Source organism: Balaenoptera acutorostrata, chromosome 20 (assembly GCF_949987535.1).
Source record: "Balaenoptera acutorostrata chromosome 20, mBalAcu1.1, whole genome shotgun sequence".
NCBI classification, from domain to species: domain Eukaryota; kingdom Metazoa; phylum Chordata; class Mammalia; order Artiodactyla; family Balaenopteridae; genus Balaenoptera; species Balaenoptera acutorostrata.
Window position 1 is genome coordinate 58865371 of NC_080083.1, and position 21007 is coordinate 58886377.

The 21007-nt window shown below is 51.2% G+C and overlaps 1 protein-coding gene across 7 annotated transcripts in view; it reads left to right on the top strand.

Moving 5' to 3' along the window:
• The window catches only part of SLC39A11 (solute carrier family 39 member 11), a 426195-nt gene that overhangs the window by 355984 nt on the left and 49204 nt on the right, over positions 1-21007 (top strand). For all 7 annotated transcript variants that reach the window (XM_057535256.1, XM_057535258.1, XM_007185595.2 and 4 more), the window contains one exon: positions 2854-2923. In XM_057535256.1, coding sequence (XP_057391239.1) covers positions 2854-2923 — 70 coding nt within the window. The remainder of the gene's footprint in view (positions 1-2853; positions 2924-21007) is intronic.

Below are 21007 nucleotides of genomic sequence, written 5' to 3' on the forward strand. Positions count from 1 at the left end.
AAAATTTTAAAACCTTGATCTTGAAAAGTCTGGCTGCTCTGGCAGTGCTGACTCGGCTGCTGCTTTAGCCAAGAGCTTGTAGCGGGGGCTTCTCTGCAGCCTGCTGTGGTGCGTGTCATGCACGCAGGGAGCCCGGGCCCAGGAGCCTCCATCCTGCTGTCTGGTTTTGGCAAGACTCCCAAACCCCTGGCTTCTGGATCTGGCAGTGGCCCAGGAGTCGTGCCAGGCGGTCTCTGGGGTTTCCTCCACCTCTGGAGTCCTAGGACTCTGTATCCCATGGTCAGTTGTTACGAGAAATGTGGGGAGATGTTTGCTGAGGCATCAGAATCCCAGATGCTCAACCAACAGCCTCCAGGGGCCACAGCTGCCCCACAAGGTCCCCACGGGACCAAAGCACAGAGCGTAAGGGTAAGGTGAGGCAAAATGGAACACTTCATGCTTTAGCAGGGTCTTTGGGCTCCAAGCCTCATTGTGGTCTCCTGGCGAACCAAACTGGATCACAGGTGAGCTCTTTGGCCTCACCATGGGACAAGCCACCCAGAGCCACTATAATCCCAGTGTCCTGGGCCCCCTCCAGCTAAACAGGACACACGGACAAAAAGGGGCAGTTTAAAGGGCAGTGAATCCCAAAAGAAGACACGCCTTTCTCACTCGGTAGATTTTGACCTCTTCCCTCTTCATAACAAAAGTTCCTCCTGGCCCCAAGCCCTTGGTCTTGATTCTGACCAATATTGGCTATTCTCTTTCCTATTTGGACTGGGGTTGCACTCCCCCATAGATGTCAGAAAGGGTCTTAACATTGTGCTTCTACGCCATTGATCCCAGGCCACTGGGGCAGTTCCTTCCTTTCCTCCCTTCCTCCTTTCCCTCCCTCCCTCCTTCCCACCCTCCCTTCCTTCCTTCTTTCTTTTTCATAGCCCTTCTTACCTCTCCATCAGATATATGCAGACCAGCATGGCTCTTCCACATTTGATCAGGGCGTTGGTGAACTTGGCAAGCTCACTCCTACTGGACAGGACGTGGAAGATCATTTGTCCATCCCCAAGCTTCAAGCTACACTATGGTCACACCATCTCAGAGCAGACTGTAAGAGTCCCTGCCATTTGAGGATGGATCGTCAATGTCTGTGATGACGTCATTGGGCCACCATATCAACCTTGGACTTCTCGTTGCACGAGCTAATAAAACCCTATGTGTTTAGGTCTGGGGTCATCAAACTCTTTCTTTAAAGGGCCACATAATAAATATTTTAGGTTTTCAGACCATTTGGCCTCTCATTACTCTCTGCTGACATAGCATAAAACAGTTACAGACAATTCATCAACAAACAAGCATGGCTGTGTGCCAATAAAGCTTTATTTATGGGCACTAAATTTTGAATTTCGTATAATTTTCATGTGTCATGAAATATTCTTTCCTTGATTTTTTTTTTGACTATTTAAAAATGTAAAAATCATTCTTACGACTTCCCTGGGGGCGCAGTGGTTAGGAATCTGCCTGCCAATGCAGGGGACACGGGTTCCATCCCTGGCCCGGGAAGATCCCACATGCCGCGGAGCACCTAAGCTCGTGCACCACAACTACTGAGCCTGTGCACCACAACTGCTGAGCCCGCGTGCCTAGAGCCCATGCTCTGCAACAAGAGAAGCCACCGCAGTGAGAAGCCCGCGCACCGCAACGAAGAGTAGCCCCCGCTCGACGCAACTAGAGAAAGCCCACGCACAGCAATGAAGACCCAGTGCAGCCAAAAATAAATAAATAAAATAAATAAAATTTTAAAAAAATCATGTTTAGCTTGCAGGCCATACAGAAACAGGCAGTGGGCTGGATGTGGCCCCTGGGCTATAGTCTGCTGACCCTTGGTTGAAGCTACTGTTCCGTGGATTTTCTGTTACTGGCAGCCTCGTGCAATCTTATGTGACGTAGTGATGGGGATGAACCTTTTTTTGGCAAGCATTTTTTAATTAATAAAAAGGATTAAAACCGTCAAATTCAAGTGAACTCTGGGACTCAAAAACTTCTAGTTTCTAGTTGCAGAATCAACACATAATGTAAAAATCCAATGACATTTAAAAATGTAGGATCTATTTTTTAAAAATATATTTATTTATTTTTGTCTGCATTGGGTCTTCATTGCTACGCACGGGCTTTCTCTAGTTGCAGCGAGGTGGGGGCTACTCTTCGTTGTGGTGCACGGGCTTCTTGTTGAGGTGGCTTCTCTTGTTGCGGAGCATGGGCTCTAGGCACACAGGCTTCAGTAGTTGTGGCATGCGGGCTCAGTAGTTGTGGTGCACGGGCTTTGTTGCTCCCCGGCATGTGGGATCTTCCCGGACCAGGGCTTGAACCTGTGTCCCCTGCATTGGCAGGCAGATTCTTAACCACTGGGCCACCAGGGAAGCCCCAAAAATGTAAGATCCATTTTTTTATGGAGTTCTTTTACTTGCATTTGCAAATACAGCAGTGCACCCATTTCAGAGATTAGCCTTAGCAAGATCTGCTTTTAACCTGTATTGTGTCACATCAAAATGCCGTTGTTCTGATTTCTTATGGAAGAAGTGAAGAAACTGCTTGCTCTTAACAGCTGATTAAGTATAAGCCTGTTGAGTAATTATAAAGTATGCAAAAAAGACCAGGGGATTTGCCAATGTGATGAAGTGTGTAACTGGTTCCATGGTGTCCCAGGGGTTCCCCCACCAAGCGAGTCGGGCCATCACCCAGCCCCAAATGGACAGCAGGTCTAATCCAGCCCACAGGAGTCTGCTGGCTTTGGCTTCTGAGCAAGCTTCAATTCTACGTGCATGTATTATAGAAAAATGATTCCTAACCCATCGGACTTTCTTATGTCTGTTTCAGAGGGTCTTGCTGTTGGAGTTGGATTTGGAGCTGTAGAAAAGACGGCATCTGCTACCTTTGAGAGCGCCAGGTAAGCCGACACCTAGTGCCTTAGAGCGTGGCACTGCACCCGGTGGTGCCCGGAAGTGCCTGCTGCCTCGGGTGAGCTGTCTGCACATAACCGTGCAGCAGCCCCAGCCCCCCAGGTCTGACTGGCGGAGGCGAGGAGGAGGTCAGGGACGCTCATACCTGAGAGAGGTACTCTATCAAGAAGCAGGTTTACACCACGTTTTTCCAATGAGCTGTCTGATGGGTAACCGTTTTGAAAACCAACCATGGATATAATCGCATGCTGTTCTCCAAACGCTTTAAATGTATAAGTACATGATAAAGACAGTGTCCTGGGGGGACTGGTTCCAGGACCCGCCGGCGGATACCAAGATCCTCGAATGCTCGAGTACCACGGTCGGCCCTCAGTGTCCACGGATCCTGCCTCCGCAGGTTCCGCATCCGCGAACTCAGCCGTGGGGGGATGTCAGGGTCCGGAGGCCCAGCTGTACCTCGAAGGCAGCAGCTGACGCTCCTCACCGCTCTCTGCTTTAGAAGCCCTCGCTTTCTCTTTCCGGCCACTGGCCTGTCCTGGTTTCCTCCCTCTTCCGTCTGCTTCTTCACAGGCTCTTCTGCAGGTTCGTGTCCTGCGGCCCGTCCTGAAATGTTGATGTCCCCCAGCACTCCATCTCTAGGGCACCCTTTCTTCTCACTTAGCGCACTCTCCCTGGGGATTCTGCCCCGCGCCCATGGCTTTATTTTCCATCCCTTTGCTGATGATGCCCAAGTTGATCTTCCGCCTAGATTTTCCCCCCGAACTTATTCTTACGGGTCCGGCCACCATCCGTATGTCTCCGCTCGGGTGTTTCGCAGGATCCCCGCACCCAGCATCTCCAGAGTCGAACTATTGTCCCCATCCGCTGTCATGCAGAACCCCAGGGTTCCGCATCACCACCTGGTAGGTACCCGGTCGGCCAAGCCAAGCTCGCTGTCATCCTCGGCTTCCTGTTTCCCCTCGTCCTCCCTAGACAATCAGCAGGCCTTGTAGATTCTTCCTTTCCTCTCCCTCTGTTGAATTACAGGGCCTAGATAAGGCTGCAGCCTTGGGACCACAAAGAGGCATCATGGAGATAAGCTACCTGGTCCACCTGTGCCCACAAAACCACGAATACTACAGCCTCCAGGCTGAAGGAGGGCGGGTGGAGCCTTCTGTCCAAGGGCGGCAAACTCAGACGCCTGTAGAGAACTAAGAGGTAACAAGTAAGTGCAGACAGGCAGGTGGAGACAGTTGGGAGTGGCGAGGACACAGGTGAACTTCGAACAGACGGCACGCACACTGTCTAAAAGGTGCTCGAAATCACTATTATTATTATTATTTTTTTCACAATTATTTTGAAAACATAATTCAGGTCAAAGAGATGGTCCAGGGGCCCCTGGTGTCTGTATCGAACCACACATTTCTCACTCCACTGCCCTCTGGCTGGTATAACCTCAGACTCTACCTTTTACCCGCCTAAGGCAACAGCACCACCCACCTCCTTTAATGATCTGCCCTGTGTCTGCGGATCATGGCTGCCAGGAACCCATTCCTCACGGAATCCCTTTCTCCCCTCTTCCCTCGTTCCCAGCCTTGCGTGGGGCCTCTTTACAGCCCATCACCTCCTTTTCTCGATTCCCTCAGCTGCTCTGGGGCCCCTGTGTGTCGCTGTAGTCACTGAATTCTAATGCTTCGTGCTGAGGGACATGTCTGCTCCACGAGGCCCCGAACACGCGTGCGGGCTGGCACAGTGCTGGGTTGAGATCTTCTCTGTTCTCAATTCTGATATTTCTGTCATTCTGTCGGACTCTCAAGTCACTTCCTCGCCCTGACTCCAGGGTCATCATTAACAAGACGCCTGCGGCGAAAATCACAGGAGCCATGGATGGGGAGAAGCCTTTAGAATGTAAGAAATGTCACCAAAATCCAGGGCTGATTGTGATTCGTCATGCCCTGCGGGCTGCTCTTCCTGACCCGGGCCGGGGACGGGGAGTTGGGCTTTGTCCCCCGTACAGCCGTTTTGATCCTGACTTGGTTTAGACCACAAGGAACGTCAGGGGTGGGCAGTGTCAGGCGGAGGGGCGGGGCACGTGCTGAGGAGCCCTGCGGGGCTGACCCCTTAAGCCTCCAAAGGCCAGGTCCTCCCAGAACTCGGGGAGCTGCACGTGCTCCGGAAATGTCTGTGCCAGCGAGTGACAGCCCAGCGCCACGCACTGCGCTCACGGGCCCGGCTTCCTGTCCGGTGGCACCGTGTCTCCTGCAACCTCAAGACGTCAACGCCGACGTCCCTCTATTCTGTCACCAGCACTTTCTGCTAATCTTTACGTTTCTGAAGAAAGCAGAGCGAAAGCCTTTCCAACCCAACTTCCCCCCCTTCCCTAGACCAGACAGGTCCTCTCTGAGTTACATAAACCCTCAACGGGGCTCTCCAGCTGGGATCGGGCTGGGGTGCTGGACTGGGTATTTTCAGCCTCATAAAACCCTCTGATAAACAAGCATCCTTGGGGGGTTTTATGCCCCTACACTCCACCCACCCCCGTCACAGCTGGTGGGCAGAGCCGTTAGAGCTTTGCCCGCATCACCACTGTGTCCACGGTATCAGGAGTAGGGGTGGGGGGAGAGCATGTCCACGCAGGCCACAGAGAGGGAAAGAGGGTGACCTCATGCAGACCCGCTCCTTCAGCCTGTCTTCCCCACTTACAAATCCATATATAGTTTGTGATTTGGGTTCTTCCTTTCAGATTCCTCTGATCTTACTCTTCAGCGGTAAAACTCAGAACAGCCCCCAGGCAAGGCTTGTAAGCCTTCTCTGCCCTTAGCTCATGCTGCAGACCAGGGTTTCGTGGGAGGGAAAGGAGGGAGGGAGGGAGAAAAAAAGGAGAAAACAGGCTAACACTGAGGGGAGGGGTGCAAAAACAGTCATCAGACGATTAAATACATCTTTTGAAAGAGCGAGGTTTTGCTTTTTAGAATTCCAATTCTATGTAATTAACAAGCGACACACCTAAAGCACAACGTGTAAAGGTTGCAGATAGAGGAATGAAAAAAGACACAAGGTGAATGCTGATCAAAAGAAAGCAGGTATTACAATTTCAGTATCAGACCAAGCCGACTTCAAGGCAGACAGCCACAGAAAGAATAAAGGTCAGTACTTAATGAAAAGAGAAACAATGTACCGGGATGACAGAACGATCCCGCATCTGTACGCTTCTAGCAACATCAGCCTCAAAATGCTCAAGAAAAATTGTCAGAATTGCAGGGCACAGCAGACAAAACTGCAGTCATGGTGGGGAGTACCATTCCCCTCTCTGACACTGATAAAATAAAGCGTTACCAAATGTACATAATGGACATATATAGACCCCCAACCCAGCAATTAGAAAAACTTAAACATTCTTTCCAAGCACATGTGTGTATGTTTCCCAAAACTGATTACAGTACTGTGCTACAGAGAAAGTCAGAACACCCCCAGATCAATACCATTCAGACCACACTCTGACCTCAGTGCGATGTAACTGAAAATCAGTAACAAAAGAGATAGCTAAAATAATTGGTTAGTGGGCGGTGAAACCCTCAGGTGCCACAAGATGAGCACGGGGAGGGATGCAAACCAAATTACCTAAGAAACCAGTGGACGAAGGGCAAGGTCTTCCCCCATCTCAGGGGCGTTTCACAGAACGGGTGGCCTTAAAACAGGAGCGTGGCGGCTGTCCGCCTGGAGAAGCGGAGGTGATAAGGGCAGTCAGTGCTGCGAGCTGGCGGGTGGGTGATGTCACCGAGATGGGATTCGTGTGGCGCTTTGTGGGAGTTAGACTGAAGGCCAAAGAAAAAGTGCGTTCTTCAGCAAGAGGCTGACAGCCTTGGTGGGTTCCAGTGCCCAGCAATGTTAAAGCCCAGGAGGAGACTTAAACATTAGTCTGGCTCAGTGGAATACTTTTGGGGGGAAGAGGTAGACAGATCCGTGTGAAGAACCCAGCAATTGAACAGGTGCTATTGACACCACTGCTACGTGTTACAGCAGCTGCGAGGAAGATAAGGGATGAGTTGACGATGGTGGGAATGAAGAGAGATTGATGGGAAGAAAACGTTTTAAGTGCAGAACGAACAGGCAGCATTTGTCAACCGATTCTGTTGTCGTGTGGGAGGGAGAAATCAAGTTCGGGAGACATTAAGTAATCACATAGGTAGCTGAAAGGGGCTGAGAGGGAAGGAGGGATGGGTCTGCATGGATTCGGGAAAAGAAAAGAGTTACCTGGCAAATGCCTGGGACGTGTGGACCAAGCTAGCTGAGCCAGAGAGAGTTCTCTGTTCATTTAGCGGAGGGGTCGGCAAATGATGGCGTGTGGGACAAATATGGCCCACACCTGCTTCTGTAAATGAAATTTTATTGGAACACAGCCATACCCAAGTTCCCCATCAAAGGCTCTGACACCAGGAAAGAGGACAGGTAGGGCCCCAGCATGTAATTTGTGTACAGCTGCTGCCATCTAGTGTTCCGATGCTGTTACTTCATCACCTCTATGGAGCGCCCCCGCCCCCGGCCCTCTTCCACCTGGCCCACCTTCCTCCTGCATTAGATAGCCTACATTGTCGGGGGATCCCTTCAGAATTCAACATCCCCTGAAGGATGACGAGCCTCAGCCAGCAAAGGGCCGCCTGTAGTTCAAGGGAAACACAGCTTTCTTCTTTCTGATCTGGTCCCACAGCAATTTCTTTGGGTTTCACCGCAAAGAAATTCTTCAGACCTCCTGTCCTTGGGGAGTTGGCTGCTTCAGCGGTTTTTCCTTTCTGAAGTGTCATTACATCCAGAGCACGCGTGCTCCGGAGAGGAAACATGCCCTCAGCTCTCACTTAACTCCGTCGCAGGCATAATTCAAACCAGCAGGGAGAGCGAGGTGATTTATGCGCCAGCATTTCACTTCACACGTTGCTTCCTACTTAAGCTTTGACTTAAGCACAAGTCGAGAGGCATTTGTAATCCGAGAGCACACCCTGACCGACAGGTACCGCAGGCATCCCGGAACAGGCTCGGGCAGAGGACCCTGGCCACACACCTCACGGCGCACCATGCAGAAGCCACAGAGCACAGCCTGGATTTTTTTTTTTTTTTTTTTTTTCTGCTGAGTGCCCCGACCAGCCAATGCTAAATCAACACCCAGACGCTTAGTAAAGGATGCCTGGTAGCTTAGCCTGCATTCGGACCTAACATAGCTCGTTGAGTTACACATGCAGGCATCAAAATAAATTTTAAGGGGTGTGTTTGCCCCTCGGATCAAAGAGTAAAGCAAAAGTCAGGTATATCTTTCTGCCTGGCTTCTAAACCAGTTATGCCTGTTGAAATAGCAGCGCTTGTTTAAGACAGCAGCTGCTAATCAGCCAAGCAGCCGTTTGTTTCGAAACAAGGACAAGCAGTCGATGGGTACGTCTCTGTGCGTAGACCCGTGTGTGCGCATCCACCTGGGCAAGGTGTCCCCCTACTTCCGCTCAAGTTTATTCAGGGAAACACGTGGCGGGGGGAGGGGATTTAGGGAAATAAAAGATGCGCTTTCTCATTAGAGTTCGCCCAAGCGTCTCTTAAGGAGCAGGCTGGTCTCCCAGTGTCCCCAGGCCTCCCTGTGGCGGGACCGAGTTCCCAGACGAGACCGTCTCTTCCTCAAGGCTGCCCATCTTGCCCCCCTCCCTGCCCACTGAACTGGGTCTCAGCATTCGGCGGGGAGGCGGGAGCCAAAGCCCAGCCTAGGCTCCCTGGAGAGTGGTCTCTAGCCTGAGACGTGGAACCCCGGCGTGAGGACACGCTCTGACTCAGCCAGCCACACCCGTGCTGTCCTCCCCACCACCCCTCCCTTCCATCACGTCAGCAGAATTGGAAGGAAATTCTTGCACTGTTGCTTATTTGCAGTAGCAGGTGGCACTTTAGCAGATCCATTTTAGTATATGCAAACAAGCCCTTCTCTTGAACCCATCAAACCACCTTGCCTGGAATTCTAGAGTCATCTACTGACAGCTCCTTCCCGAAACTTCTTCTTTCCGGTCCTCCCACACAGCTGCTCGCCTTACCTTGAATTATTAAGAGCGTTTGGCAGTGGTGGAGGGCAGGCCGTGGTTGGCAGACAGTGCCACCGTGCGGTAGTGGGACGTCATAGCTTGACTCTGGGTAACACGCACCTGGCCATCTGCCCGCGTCTTTGGCTCTTACTACCGACGTTTCAGTTTCCACGTGTGTCACGTGAGAGAGGTGGGTTGCATCTGTGGTTCTAAGACCACCAGGCTTTGTGGGACAATAAAAATGTCCCCCAGGCACGTGAAGACTGATGTAGAAATACCACCTTTTATATTTTGCAAAGTAAAGGCGTTGAGAGAAAGCTGCTCTCACTGCCCATCACTCTCTCTTAGAAATTGTATTATCACCAAAAATTAGTTCATAAACTCAGGATAGAACAAAGTCCTTTCTGCCCCCAGACAGTAACTTACTTCTCTCTCTCTTTCTTGCTCCATTCAAATTCACGAAAACCTTGTGCAATAATAATATGTAATTATGTTCTTAATACAAATTAGTCTGTTAAGTCCCATTGGCTAATGCATAAAGATGACCTTGACTCTCCAATTTATTCTACTACTGTCTTTTAATCTATGTTGAAAATCCAGTTTCTCTAAACCAGGATGATGTATTTTTTATTATTTTCTTTTGTGTTTTTCTTCCCTATCATCTTTCCGTGTACACAGAAGCCATCTCAGGGTGGGGAGAGAGGAAGTCACAGCCTCGGGAAGGATCTTGATTCCTGAATTACTAGTTTTATCCAAAAAAGAGAGCAGTTTAGCTTGGGAAAGAATCTGATCCTGGAAAAGGGGAAACTCCATTTAATTGATTAATTTTTTTCCCGCTGCTGTGTGGAAATGGGGGCTATAGGACAGGGTGTAAATCTTGACATGGACACCCATGAAATATGCTCATTTGCCCAAAACGGGGTTTGCGGTGTGAGCTGAGAGAAGTCAAGGAACACAGGCAACTCCAGACCCTTGTCCTCTGCTCCCACGGCCGCGAAGAAAGCAGGTGCTCACACGTGGGGAGGGGGTGGAGCGCCCCCTGCGGGCAGCTGCGCACGCGCGCACGCGGGGAGCCCTGAGGACCCAGTCAGGGAGGCCCCCGGGGTTGCACTGGGGGGATGAGGGTGGGGAAGAGGACCGGGACCCGCGCTCCCCAGGCCCCGTGACGTGGCACAGCCGCGTTCCCAGAGGGCGGGGGCGGCAGCAGAAGCGGTAGGCGCGAAGCGCCCTCTCCCAGCTCTGAGCTGGGGCGCCCGTGGGACTCGGGGCTGTTGGGTAGCGCTGCAGGGTTGGGACACGGCTCTCTGGGGAATGAGGTGGCTGAGCAGTGCCTGTGTGAGGGCAGCTCGCGTCTCCGACCTCGTCACCATCCATCCAACCCCACCCCATTTGCGCTCCGGGCAGAAGGCCAGGTGCCCACAGGGATGGCTCCCAGGCTGCCTTCTCTCTCCCCATCCCCGCCGTTCATGCAGGGTGGATGCTGCAGCAGGAGTGAAGCCTCCTACCTGGCTCCGAGTGGCACCGTTGAGCCCAGAGCCCTGGAATGCAGGCGCATGGCAGCAAACCCAGAGTCAACCCCGGCCGGCTTCCAGACGGGACGGTAAAGAGCTGGGCACGGCATCCTGCCTGGGAGCGACTTAATCCCCCCTCCTGCATCCTCCCCTTCTACCCACCCGCTTCTCCCAGGGCACAGCCGCAGAGCTGTGCAGCCCTCACCACTCTCTGCTTCCAGAACATTCTCGTCACCCCCAAAAGAAACCCCACACCCACGAGCAGTCAGTCCCCCTCCCTCCCTCCTCGTAGGCCCTGGCAACCACGAACGAGTCTACTTTCTGGCTACGGATTTGTCTGTTCTGGACATTTCATGTACATGGAATCAAACCATGTGTGGTCTTTCATGTCTGGTTTCTTCCACTTAGCATCATGTTTTCCGGGTTCAGCCGTGTTGTAACTCCTTTTCATGGCTGAAGAATATTCTGTTGTATGGCCGTACCACGTTAGTTGATGGAGGTTTGGGTTGTTTCACCATTTTGGCTATTACAAATAGTGTTGCAGTGAATACTGGCATACAGGTTTTTGTGTGGACATAGGTTTTCATTTCTCTTGGGTACATACCAAGCAGTGGAATTGCTGGGTCGTATGGTAACTCTAAATTTAACTCTTTGAGGAAGGGAGTTTTTTTTTTTTTTTTTTTTTTTTTTTAAGAAGACTTTTTATAGCTACTTTATTTATTTATTTATTTATTTATTTTTGGCTGTGTTGGGTCTTCGGTTCGTGCGAGGGCTTTCTCTGGTTACGGCAAGTGGGGGCCACTCTTCATCGCGGTGCGGGGACCGCTCTTCATCGCGGTGCGCGGGCCTCTCACCGTCGCGGCCCCTCCCGTTGCGGGGCACAGGCTCCAGACGCGCACGCTCAGTAGTTGTGGCTCACGGGCCCAGCTGCTCCGTGGCATGTGGGATCTTCCGAGACCAGGGCTCGAACCCGTGTCCCCTGCATTAGCAGGCAGATGAGGAAGGGAGTTTTAAAAATGACCTTCTCTGCCAAAACAAAAGGATCCAGATTAGGCCAAGAGTTTATTTTAACCTTGAAAGTTCCATTCCCCAAACATCATCATTGCAGGAGCCCTTCCCAGGGCCGATCCCCTTCCTCTCGGGCCTTAAACCACAGGAATGCCGAGTGTTACAACCATAGGTGGTCTCCGCCGTGTGTTTGCTGTGTGCTCCGTTCTGCACTGTCCTCGCCCTTCGTTCTCTTGTTGGCTTTTCCATGAGAAGACTCATGGGGGAAGGACCCCTGAGTTGCCCCATTTTACAGACAAGAAAGTTGAGGCACCGAGAGGTGCTCTGTCCACAGCCTCAGAGCTGGTAAGGCGAAGGGCCAGGTATGTTTCTAGGTCTCTGGCTGTATGACTTTGATGCGTTGCTTTTTTTTTTTTTTCCCCTGTGCCTCCGTTTCCTAATCTGCAAAATAAGAATAATAATCATTTCTACCTCAACGGATCGTTCTGAGAATTAACTGAGTTTATACGCGCAAAGCCCCGGCACAGGGCCGGCGTGTAGGAAGGCTGTATACAGTGCGGCTGTGATGTTTGCTTCCCGGCCTGCCTGTTTCAGACACTACACTCCAGAGAGATGCCCAGCCCACCCCTGTCCCAGCCCGGCCTCCAGGACAAGAGCTCCCTGTCCCCCCTCGCCCCCCCCCCCCCGCCCCCGAAAGAGAACCGGTTCAGAAGCGGCTTCCACAGTCCGTGTGGACCCAGCACGCAGGCCAGAGGCCCGGGTCCAGGACGCCAGGGTCTCTAGGTGTTGCTTCTGCTCTCCCGTGTCGTGGGCTCCACGCCTGACACTAGGCCTTAGTACCCTCCCCTCCGTCCCCCCCGCGCCCTCCCGCCTTGGCCCTCCCAGGCTGATTCTGCTGTCGTGTCTCAGCGCGGAGTTGGCGTGCTGGTTGGCTCTTGCCCTGGTCCTGCTCAGTGAATGTAGCTATTTGTCCATCCCGCACCCTCACCTGGAGCCTCTTCTCTACCCTACGGGGGACCCAGGACCGGGCTGGGAGTGAGCTGCTCTGCACCCGGCCTCGACGGCCCGCCTGAATTCTGCAGGTGGTTTTCTAGCGGGCAGCCCCGTCCAGACGGCACGAGCTGCTGCTTCCCTCTTGCCCCCCCCACCGCCCCCAGTTCCCTGGACTCACTCTCAGGCCCCCCCCCCCACCGTGTCACCGCACAAGTTACACGCCCAGAACAAGGAGGGAGGCCCTGAGTGCCCTCCTGTGTCTGCCTGGAGGCAGCTCCTCTCCATCAGCAGCACGAGGAGCCGTTTATGCCGGGCCCCCTTCCCCTCCACGGCCCCCGGCCACCTCCACCCAAGTCCCTGGCGACAGCGTTGGCCGTCTTGGCACGGGGGACCGATCTCTACACAACGTGCACTCTGTTTAGCCTGAAGCAGGCTTCAGGGGAGGCTCGGACCCCGCAAGGCTCTTTGAGAACAGCAGCGTCGTTTCTCTGTGGCTTTCCCAGGCGCTGGAGATGACACAGACTTTTCCCTCCTCTAGTCCCATCGCTGCCTGGTCCATCCTCCTGGACAGCTTGTTACAAGCGGCGAGAGGCCGAGAGCAACTGTGCTTTTCAGAGCCGTGGGCAGCTCGGTTGGGCTGCTGGTGTTGACTGCACTGCATTTTGCCGGGCCAGCCAAGAGAGGCAGCTTGGGCGCATCGGTGGGTTCGCCACGTGGCACTAGTGGCTGCCTTTAGGGGCTGTTTACATGCACTGCTCAGTCTTTACTGCCATCCCAGTAAAGAGGGGAGGACACAGAGCCCGGGAACTTTCCCTGAGGTCATGCTTACGGCAGGTGGCATGTTTTGAATTAACACCTCTGCCCCTGCTGGCTCTCTCACCCCACCCTTGCCTCTGGCAATCATGGGACAGTCACGAAAGCTACCATGTACTGAGTGCTTTCCACGTGCAGATCCTGTGCTCCTTGACTCCTGGGGAATTCACTAATCCTTAAAGCCCCCTGTGAGGGAGAAATCACTGTGCCCATTTTAGGGGTGCAGGGTGTGCCCCAAGGCACAAGGGAGTGAGGGCAGAGGCGGGATTTGAGCCCAGGCAGCCTGGCCCTGCAGCCTGTGCCCTTAACCCTGGCATCCTCCTGCCTCTTGTGACCGTAGAGGCTTGAAAACTGGCCCCCAAAGTGGTGTGGGAAAGGAGGTCAGCGCCGTTGTAAAAAGTGTGTTATTTCCCACTGTAAGCGCTTTGAGCGTCGGCTCCAGGAGTTCTGATTCCACTGTCCAGTGCGTCTTTAAAATCACGTCTCACTGGGCGAGCTGAGAAACAGAAGCAGATGTGAAAGCTCTTCAGGGAGGGGCAGGTTTTCCAGCCAGCCTCACTGGCAGCAAACATACACGTTCAAGACCGTGTGGTACACCACTCCTGGCATTTGTTGCCACAGGAGGGAACCGTAACCCCTGCCAGGTGCCTCCAGGCAGCAAGGGCTGAGGGGAAGAGGGAGCGAGAAGAGAGCGCTGCAAAGAGACGGCACCAAGATGCTCCGGGCGGCCGCTAGGTCATGACCAACTTCCAGCCTCACCTCCTGGAAAGCGGACGGACGGCTGGGCTGGGTCACTGCGAGGCTAGAGCTCCCCAGCAAGAGTTACCTGCCTACAGGCTCCAGGACACGGGGAGGTGGTGGGGGGGCCCGGGCATTTAGAACGACGGTGTTGTAGTAGAATGGCATCCCCCAGAAAAGAATGTTGAGTCCTAACCCCCAGTACTGAGAATGTAACCTTAGTTGGCAGGAGGGTCTTTGCAGACGTAGAGAGTTAAGATCAGATCACAGTGGATTAGGGTGGACCCTAAATCCAATGCGACTGGTGTCCTTATTCGACAAGGAGAAAAGTCACACACAGAGGAGGATGCCGGGTGACAACGCAGAGACACCCCGAGGGGAGACGGCCACGTGGTGATGAACCAGAGATCAGAGTGACACAGCCAGAGGCCAAGAAATGCTACCAGCCGCCGCCCAAAGCTGGAAGAGCTAAGGAAGGATCCTTCCCTAGAGATTTCAGAGGGAGCATGGCCCTGCTGACACCTTGCTTTTGAGCATCTAGCCTCCAGGACCATGAGAATAAATCTCTGTTGTCTTAAGCCACCCAATCTGTGGTCCTTGGTTACAGTGGCCACAGGGAACCGATAGATAGGGTCTCCCCAGTGTCCATCCACATCTTCCAAGCCCCACTAGGCTTTCTTCACCTCCTCCCGCGGTGGACGGAAAGCTCTGAGCATGACGCTTGAATCCATCTTCTTCTCTATCCCGATGCATTTTGTTTTCCCCACCCCTTTGCTGGTCTTCATTTCCTATTTCAAAAGGAGGCTCGGGTTTGGTTTGGTTTTGGTTTTGTTTTGTTTTTTTTTTTCCCTTAGGCCTCTCTCAGTTCAATTTGAACCCAACTGGAGGAAAGCAGCAGCTTTCTCCTTTTCTGAGAGGCTGCCTTCAGACGCTGGCCCGCAGGAGTCCGGGCTGTCCCCTGCATTGGAGCTATTAAACTGTCATAAGAAAGAGGCCTTTGTCACGGGGAACACGGCCCTCGGCTCAGAAACAGAGACAGATTGTGCCAGAAAACAAACAACAGGAAAAAAGGTCCAACCACAAAATTCTTTGGGACTTCAGTCATCGGCTTCTCACTTGTTCTTAAAAGACAAATTTCCTTTCTTTGGTGTTAAGTCCATCAGATAGGTCGTCGGGTTTTTAGTTCTGTCCAGAACCGAGGGCTGGGGGCCTCCACCCAGTTCCCTGTTTGCATGATGTCATGCCTGCCTGCCTGCAGGTAGGGGAGTCGGAGGTGGCCCTGGACCTGCGCAGGGGGTGGGGTGAGGTTTCGCAGGAGACTGAGGGCCTGACTTCGTTTTCAGTGCAGGGAAGGGGGAAGCAATGAAAAAAGTCACAGAGGCCAAGTTACAAACGTCATGTTACAAATGCGTGGTAACCTTCTGACTTGGCATTGGCTCTGGCAGAGGCCTCAGAGAGCCTCGTTTCATGCAGGAGAGGAACAGGACAGTGACATGCCCAAGGCCACATGGTTCCCTAATGTCACACCACTGCTGCCTGCTCAAGACCACTGGCCAAAATGCCCCTTGACCCAGCCTGGCACCGGGAACTGCTGCGGCCCGAGCCTTCTGTTTGGCACAATGACCTCAGCCCCCTCCGGGCCAGCTTTCGCCCTTGACCATCTCAGGGTGGGGTGTGGGAGGGCAAATCAGCATTTTCAACAGGGTCCCCTGTGCTGGGTTGCACCCCACGGCGTGAGAACCACGGTTCTAGAAGGAAAGTGGAGAAGAAAGGCTTAGGGGACCCCCCCACCCCGTTCCCACTGTCCCTTCCGAAGGGGGTTATGCTTCCCAAGGCCGCGGCTTTCCTAAGTCAGGAGAGAGAGGCACCGCTTCAGAGAATGCATCCTCTTAAGGCCAGCATTTCATTGCAGGTGAATGACAACGAAAGAAACGCTGGCTTTTTATTGCAGGAGGGCAAACGACCACATAATTGACAGGACCTCACGCAAAATGAAAATGCAAGCTCTCTTGTTCAAAAAGCAGGAAAAAAGCTTCTTCCTTTGTTCTGTGATGTCTCTCTCAACCTGTCATGGTGTTTTGTTTCATTTTATTTTTAAAATTTGTAATTGTGGTAGACTATACATAGCATAAAATTAACCATTTTAAAGTGTATGATTGTGTCATTAAGTACGTTCCCATTATTGTGCAACCATCATATTCTTCATCTGCAGAACTCTTTTCATCTTTTTTTTTTTGGTTTTGGCTGCGTTGGGTCTTCGTTGCTGCGCGCAGGCTTTCTCTAGTTGCGGCGAGCGGGGGCTACTCTTCGTTGCGGTGCGCGGGCTTCTCATTGCAGTGGGTTCTCTTGTTGTGGAGCACGGACTCTAGGCGCGTGGGCTTCAGTAGTTGTGGCACGTGGGCTCAGTAGTTGTGGCTCTTGGGATCTAGAGTGCAGGCTTAGTAGTTGTGGTGCATGGACTTAGTTGCTCTGCGGCATGTGGGATCTTCCCGGACCAGGGCTCGAACCCGTGTCCCCTGCACTGGCAGGTGGATTCTTAACCACTGCACCACCAGGGAAGCCCGAAGAACTCTTCTCATCTTAAAAAATTAAAACCCTGTCCCCATAAACAACAATCCCCCATCCCCCTCCCCCAGCCCCAGGCAACCACCACTCTACTTTCTGTCCCTAGGAATTTGACTACTTACTCTATAGGGACCTCAGAAAGGGAGTCATTTCATATGTGTCTTTTTATGACGGGCTTATTTCACTGAGCACAGTGTCCTCAAGGTTCACCCGTGTTGTAGCCTGTGTTAGAATTTCCTTCCTTTTGAAGGCTTAATAATATTCCGTTGTTTGTATGGACCACATTTTGTTTATCCATTCCTCTGTCGACGGACACTTGGGTTGCTTCCACCTCTTAGCTTAGCTATTGTAAATAGTGCTGCTGTGAACACGAGTGCACAAATATCTCTTTGAGACCCTACTTTCAATTCTTCTGTGTGTGTGCCCAGAGGTGGAATTGCTGTATCACGTGGGAATTTGATTTTTAGTTTCTTGAGGAACGTTGTCATGGTGCTTTTTATCTGCTGTTTAAGGCAAGGGTGCTTTCTGGAGGAGTGCAGACCCTCATAGGCTCCCAGGGCCCCACTTGATCATGGCCGGGTGCCTGGGGAGTGTGTGTCCGACCCTGACCTTCCTGGTGCCCAGGCCCCTGAGTGGCTGCCCCGGTCACTCAGCCCTGCATGAAGGAGAGCAGAAAGAAATTGGGGGAGAAAAAGTGAGCGTCAAGGAGCTGTGGTGATGCCAGGTGAGGTGATGTTGAATATGTACATGTAAAGGTCTGTGATTCCAGACTTTTCCATCAATTGTTGTTCGACCAAGTGAACCTCTCATGGTTGGCCTCCTGCATCCACGTTCCCTCTTCAGCCAGGCAGGTGGGCAGCCCCGAGGACCCAGGTCTGAACCTGGGGCAGGGGCAGGAGGTGCACAGTTTGCGGGCTCCTGGTGGGCCCACCTCCCAGCCAGGTTCAGGGAGCAGCCCCGTGATTATAAAGGGTTACTGTTCTCCGGGGTCTAAACACACGCAGTGTTCAAACTCAAGCTTTCTTCTTTAGCCTCAGTTTCCTCATCTGTAAAATGGGGTTGCCTTGAGGAGTACACAGCCGGGAAGGTCAGTCTCTTCTGGGCAGCTGGCACTTGACCCTCGGGAGCTGATAACACCCCCAGCAGCTGGGTTGAGGGTGCAGGCGGCTGTGACTGCAGCATGTGGAGACCCCCCCCCCCCACCGAGGGGCTGGCTGGTAGCTGGGGGCGCGTGTCTCTCTTCTGACTCTAGGTCCTTACGGCATCTGCTTGTGGGTGATACACAAGCAGTTTATGTCACTAGGGAACCATGACGTCGCTGCAACCTGTGTGCCGTATAACATGTGGACATCTCGGTAACGCCACATGACGGTCCATAACCTGGGTCTTCTGCCGCCTTAATACACTCTAAGAGTTTACCCGAGTCCCCACCTAAAGACTAAAAAGGAACCTGGCATGACATGCTCCTCGGTGTGTACCAGACGATGCTTGAAAAATTAACATTTGTTATAACCATTATAAATATACCTAATAACATATTTTGGTAACAGCTTTATTGAGATATAATTCACATACTGTGTAATTCACCCATTGTAAAGTACACAGATTGGTGTGGTTTTTAGTTTATTTACAGAGTTGGGCAGCCATCACTGCAGTCAATTTTAGAACATTTTTATCAACCTCAAAAGGAAAAAGGAACTCTGTACCCTTTAGCAGTTGCCTCTCCCCATTTCTTTTTGACCCCTTCAACCCCTAATCTACTTTCTATCTACAGATTCTCCTATTGTGGCCCCTCTCGTTGTAGATAGATAGATAGACAGATATTTAGGTATATATGGAACTTTATAACATGTGGTCCTCTGTAACTGGTGTCTTCCACTTAATATATATATATATATATATATATTTTAATTTTAGACTATCAAGGAGGAAGGAGGGCTTATTTATTTATTTAATTTATGGCTGTGTTGGGTCTTCATTTCTGTGCGAGGGCTTTCTCTAGTTGTGGCAAGCGGGGGCCACTCTTCATCGCGGTGCGCGGGCCTCTCACTATCGCGGCCTCTCTTGTTGCGGAGCACAGGCTCCAGACGTGCAGGCTCAGTAATTGTGGCTCACGGGCCCAGTTGCTCCGTGGCATGTGGGATCTTCCCGGACCAGGGCTCGAACCCGTGGCAGGGGACACAGGTTCGAGCCCTGGTCCGGGAAGATCCCACATGCCGCGGAGCAACTGGGCCCGTGAGCCACAATTACTGAGCCTGTGCTCTAGAGCCTGTGAGCCGCAACTACTGAGCCCGCGTGCTGCAACTGCTGAAGCCCACGCACCTAGAGCCCATGCTCCACAATAGAACCGGTAAGAGTGGACATCCTTTCATGTTCTTAAGAAGAAAGATTTCAGTCTTTCACCATTAAGTATGATGCATGATGTTAGCTGTGGGTTGTTCATAAATGCTCTATGTCAGGTCAAGAAAGATCCCTCCTATTCCTAGTTTGTTGAGGGTTTTTATCATGAAATGGTGTTGGATTTTGTCAAGTGCTTTTTCTGCATCTATTGAGATAATTATTTGGTTTTCATTTTTTTAATCCTATTGATATGGAATATTGCATTGATTTTCAGATGTTAAACCAATCTTGCATTCCAGGGATAATCTCCCTTGGTTATGATGTATAGCTTCTTTTTATACATTGCAATATTTGGTTTGGTTGAGGAATTTTGCATCTATATTCATAGGAAATATTGCTCTCTAGTTTTATCTTCTAGTGATGTCTTTGTCTGGTTTTAGCATCAGGGTAATGCTTGGAGTCCAATTAGATACAAGGGATGAGAATGACTGACTAGAAAACCTCCTAATGTTTTTGGATTTGTACAGCTAGATGTTAGTGCCTCTCACACAGATTGGGATTCCAAGGGAGAAGAAGAGAATGGTGAGTTTGATCATTGAGTTAAGAACAGAATATGAGAACCCTTTGGGTTTTACCCTGCTGACCCAGCAACTGCTAATCAGTGCTAGGGAAAGTATGGCTCATGACCCATACCTTCTCTGGGATAGTTGGTTGGCCTGTCACTTACCCTCGAAACTCTCCCATCTACATTCTGGTCAAAGAATGCAGGAGTAGTTCCTGCTGTATACGATGCGTGTACAATATTGAAGTGAGACTCGTTGTCAGACCCCTCCTCTGTGCTTGGCTCCCACCTTGATACTCAGTTTCTGACCTGGGTTTTAGGTTCTGGCTATGAATTCCTTCAGCCTGGATTCGGACCCCATTACCCACCTGGTCTATGGAGACAGAAGTCCTCATCCTTCGTGCACTCCATGGGCGCTGAGCCTCACTGCCCCAGGCTCAGACGGCATGTTCTGTGTGCTTGAACCTGCTTCTTCTCCTCTACCTTTACCTTCACATGGACTCTTTAAACTGTCTTGCCTGCATCAATTTTGAGCTGCTTCTCTGTTCCTCCTCACTGGTACTGCCTTCGCCCATTTCCCCTTATCGACGGGATCTTGACTTTTGTTTCCCTACCGGGGGTTAACTCTTCTTACATGCTGTCCTGATACCCACCGACCTCACCTCTCCCCATTACTCCTACAATGTCTAGTCTGTCCATATTGTCGGTCCTGGCCTTCCCTGGCCTGTCCCATCCTGCTGCTGGTCATGTCTCAACTGTGACCCATGGTATTGACTTTCAAGGTAAAAATTCAATTTGTTTCCCTCTGTGGTTTAGTTTAATACATGAAAGCATATCCTTTGACCAAGGGTCTTTATAGATGGAGTAACAGGGAAGTGCTACAGCTTTCCAGGGGAGGATTACCTGTAAGCTGTCTGGAAGGTTCCTCATATCACCCAGCAAAGCATGGGAAACCTTTCAAAGCAGACCAAAAACTCAAACCTTGGAATCACAAGCACTGCTTTCTGGTAGGGCCATATCCAAGATTTTAGCTGGTTCTAATAATACATCAAATGTTCTTTCCCTGTTACCTTTTAGAAGACTTTCTATTTAAAAAATGAGAAGCGGAAAAGGATAGATTAAAGATAGATTAAAATGAGACAGAGGGCAAGTAATAGGTGTGTTTGGTGGGATAGATCACTCTGAGATTTCCATGTGTTCCCAAAGGGGCAACCAGATCAATTAGAATAGGAACAACAATCAAAGCTATAATGAAAAAAAATTTTAGGGACCTGGAGGGGGAAAAAAAGTCTGAGGATGCAGTGGAAGAGAACTTAACCACATTTCAGGTAAATTTAATGAAAAGAAACTCACAATTAGACATATCCCGGGAAATTTTTTGAATTACAAAGGTAAATAAAATGTCACAAAACTGTCCAGGTAGGACAAGCAGGTTACTTATAAAGGGATTAAATTCAGATTGATCAGAAACTAGCTCTAGTGAAAAGCGACATTCATTGAAAGGATACAGGAGAT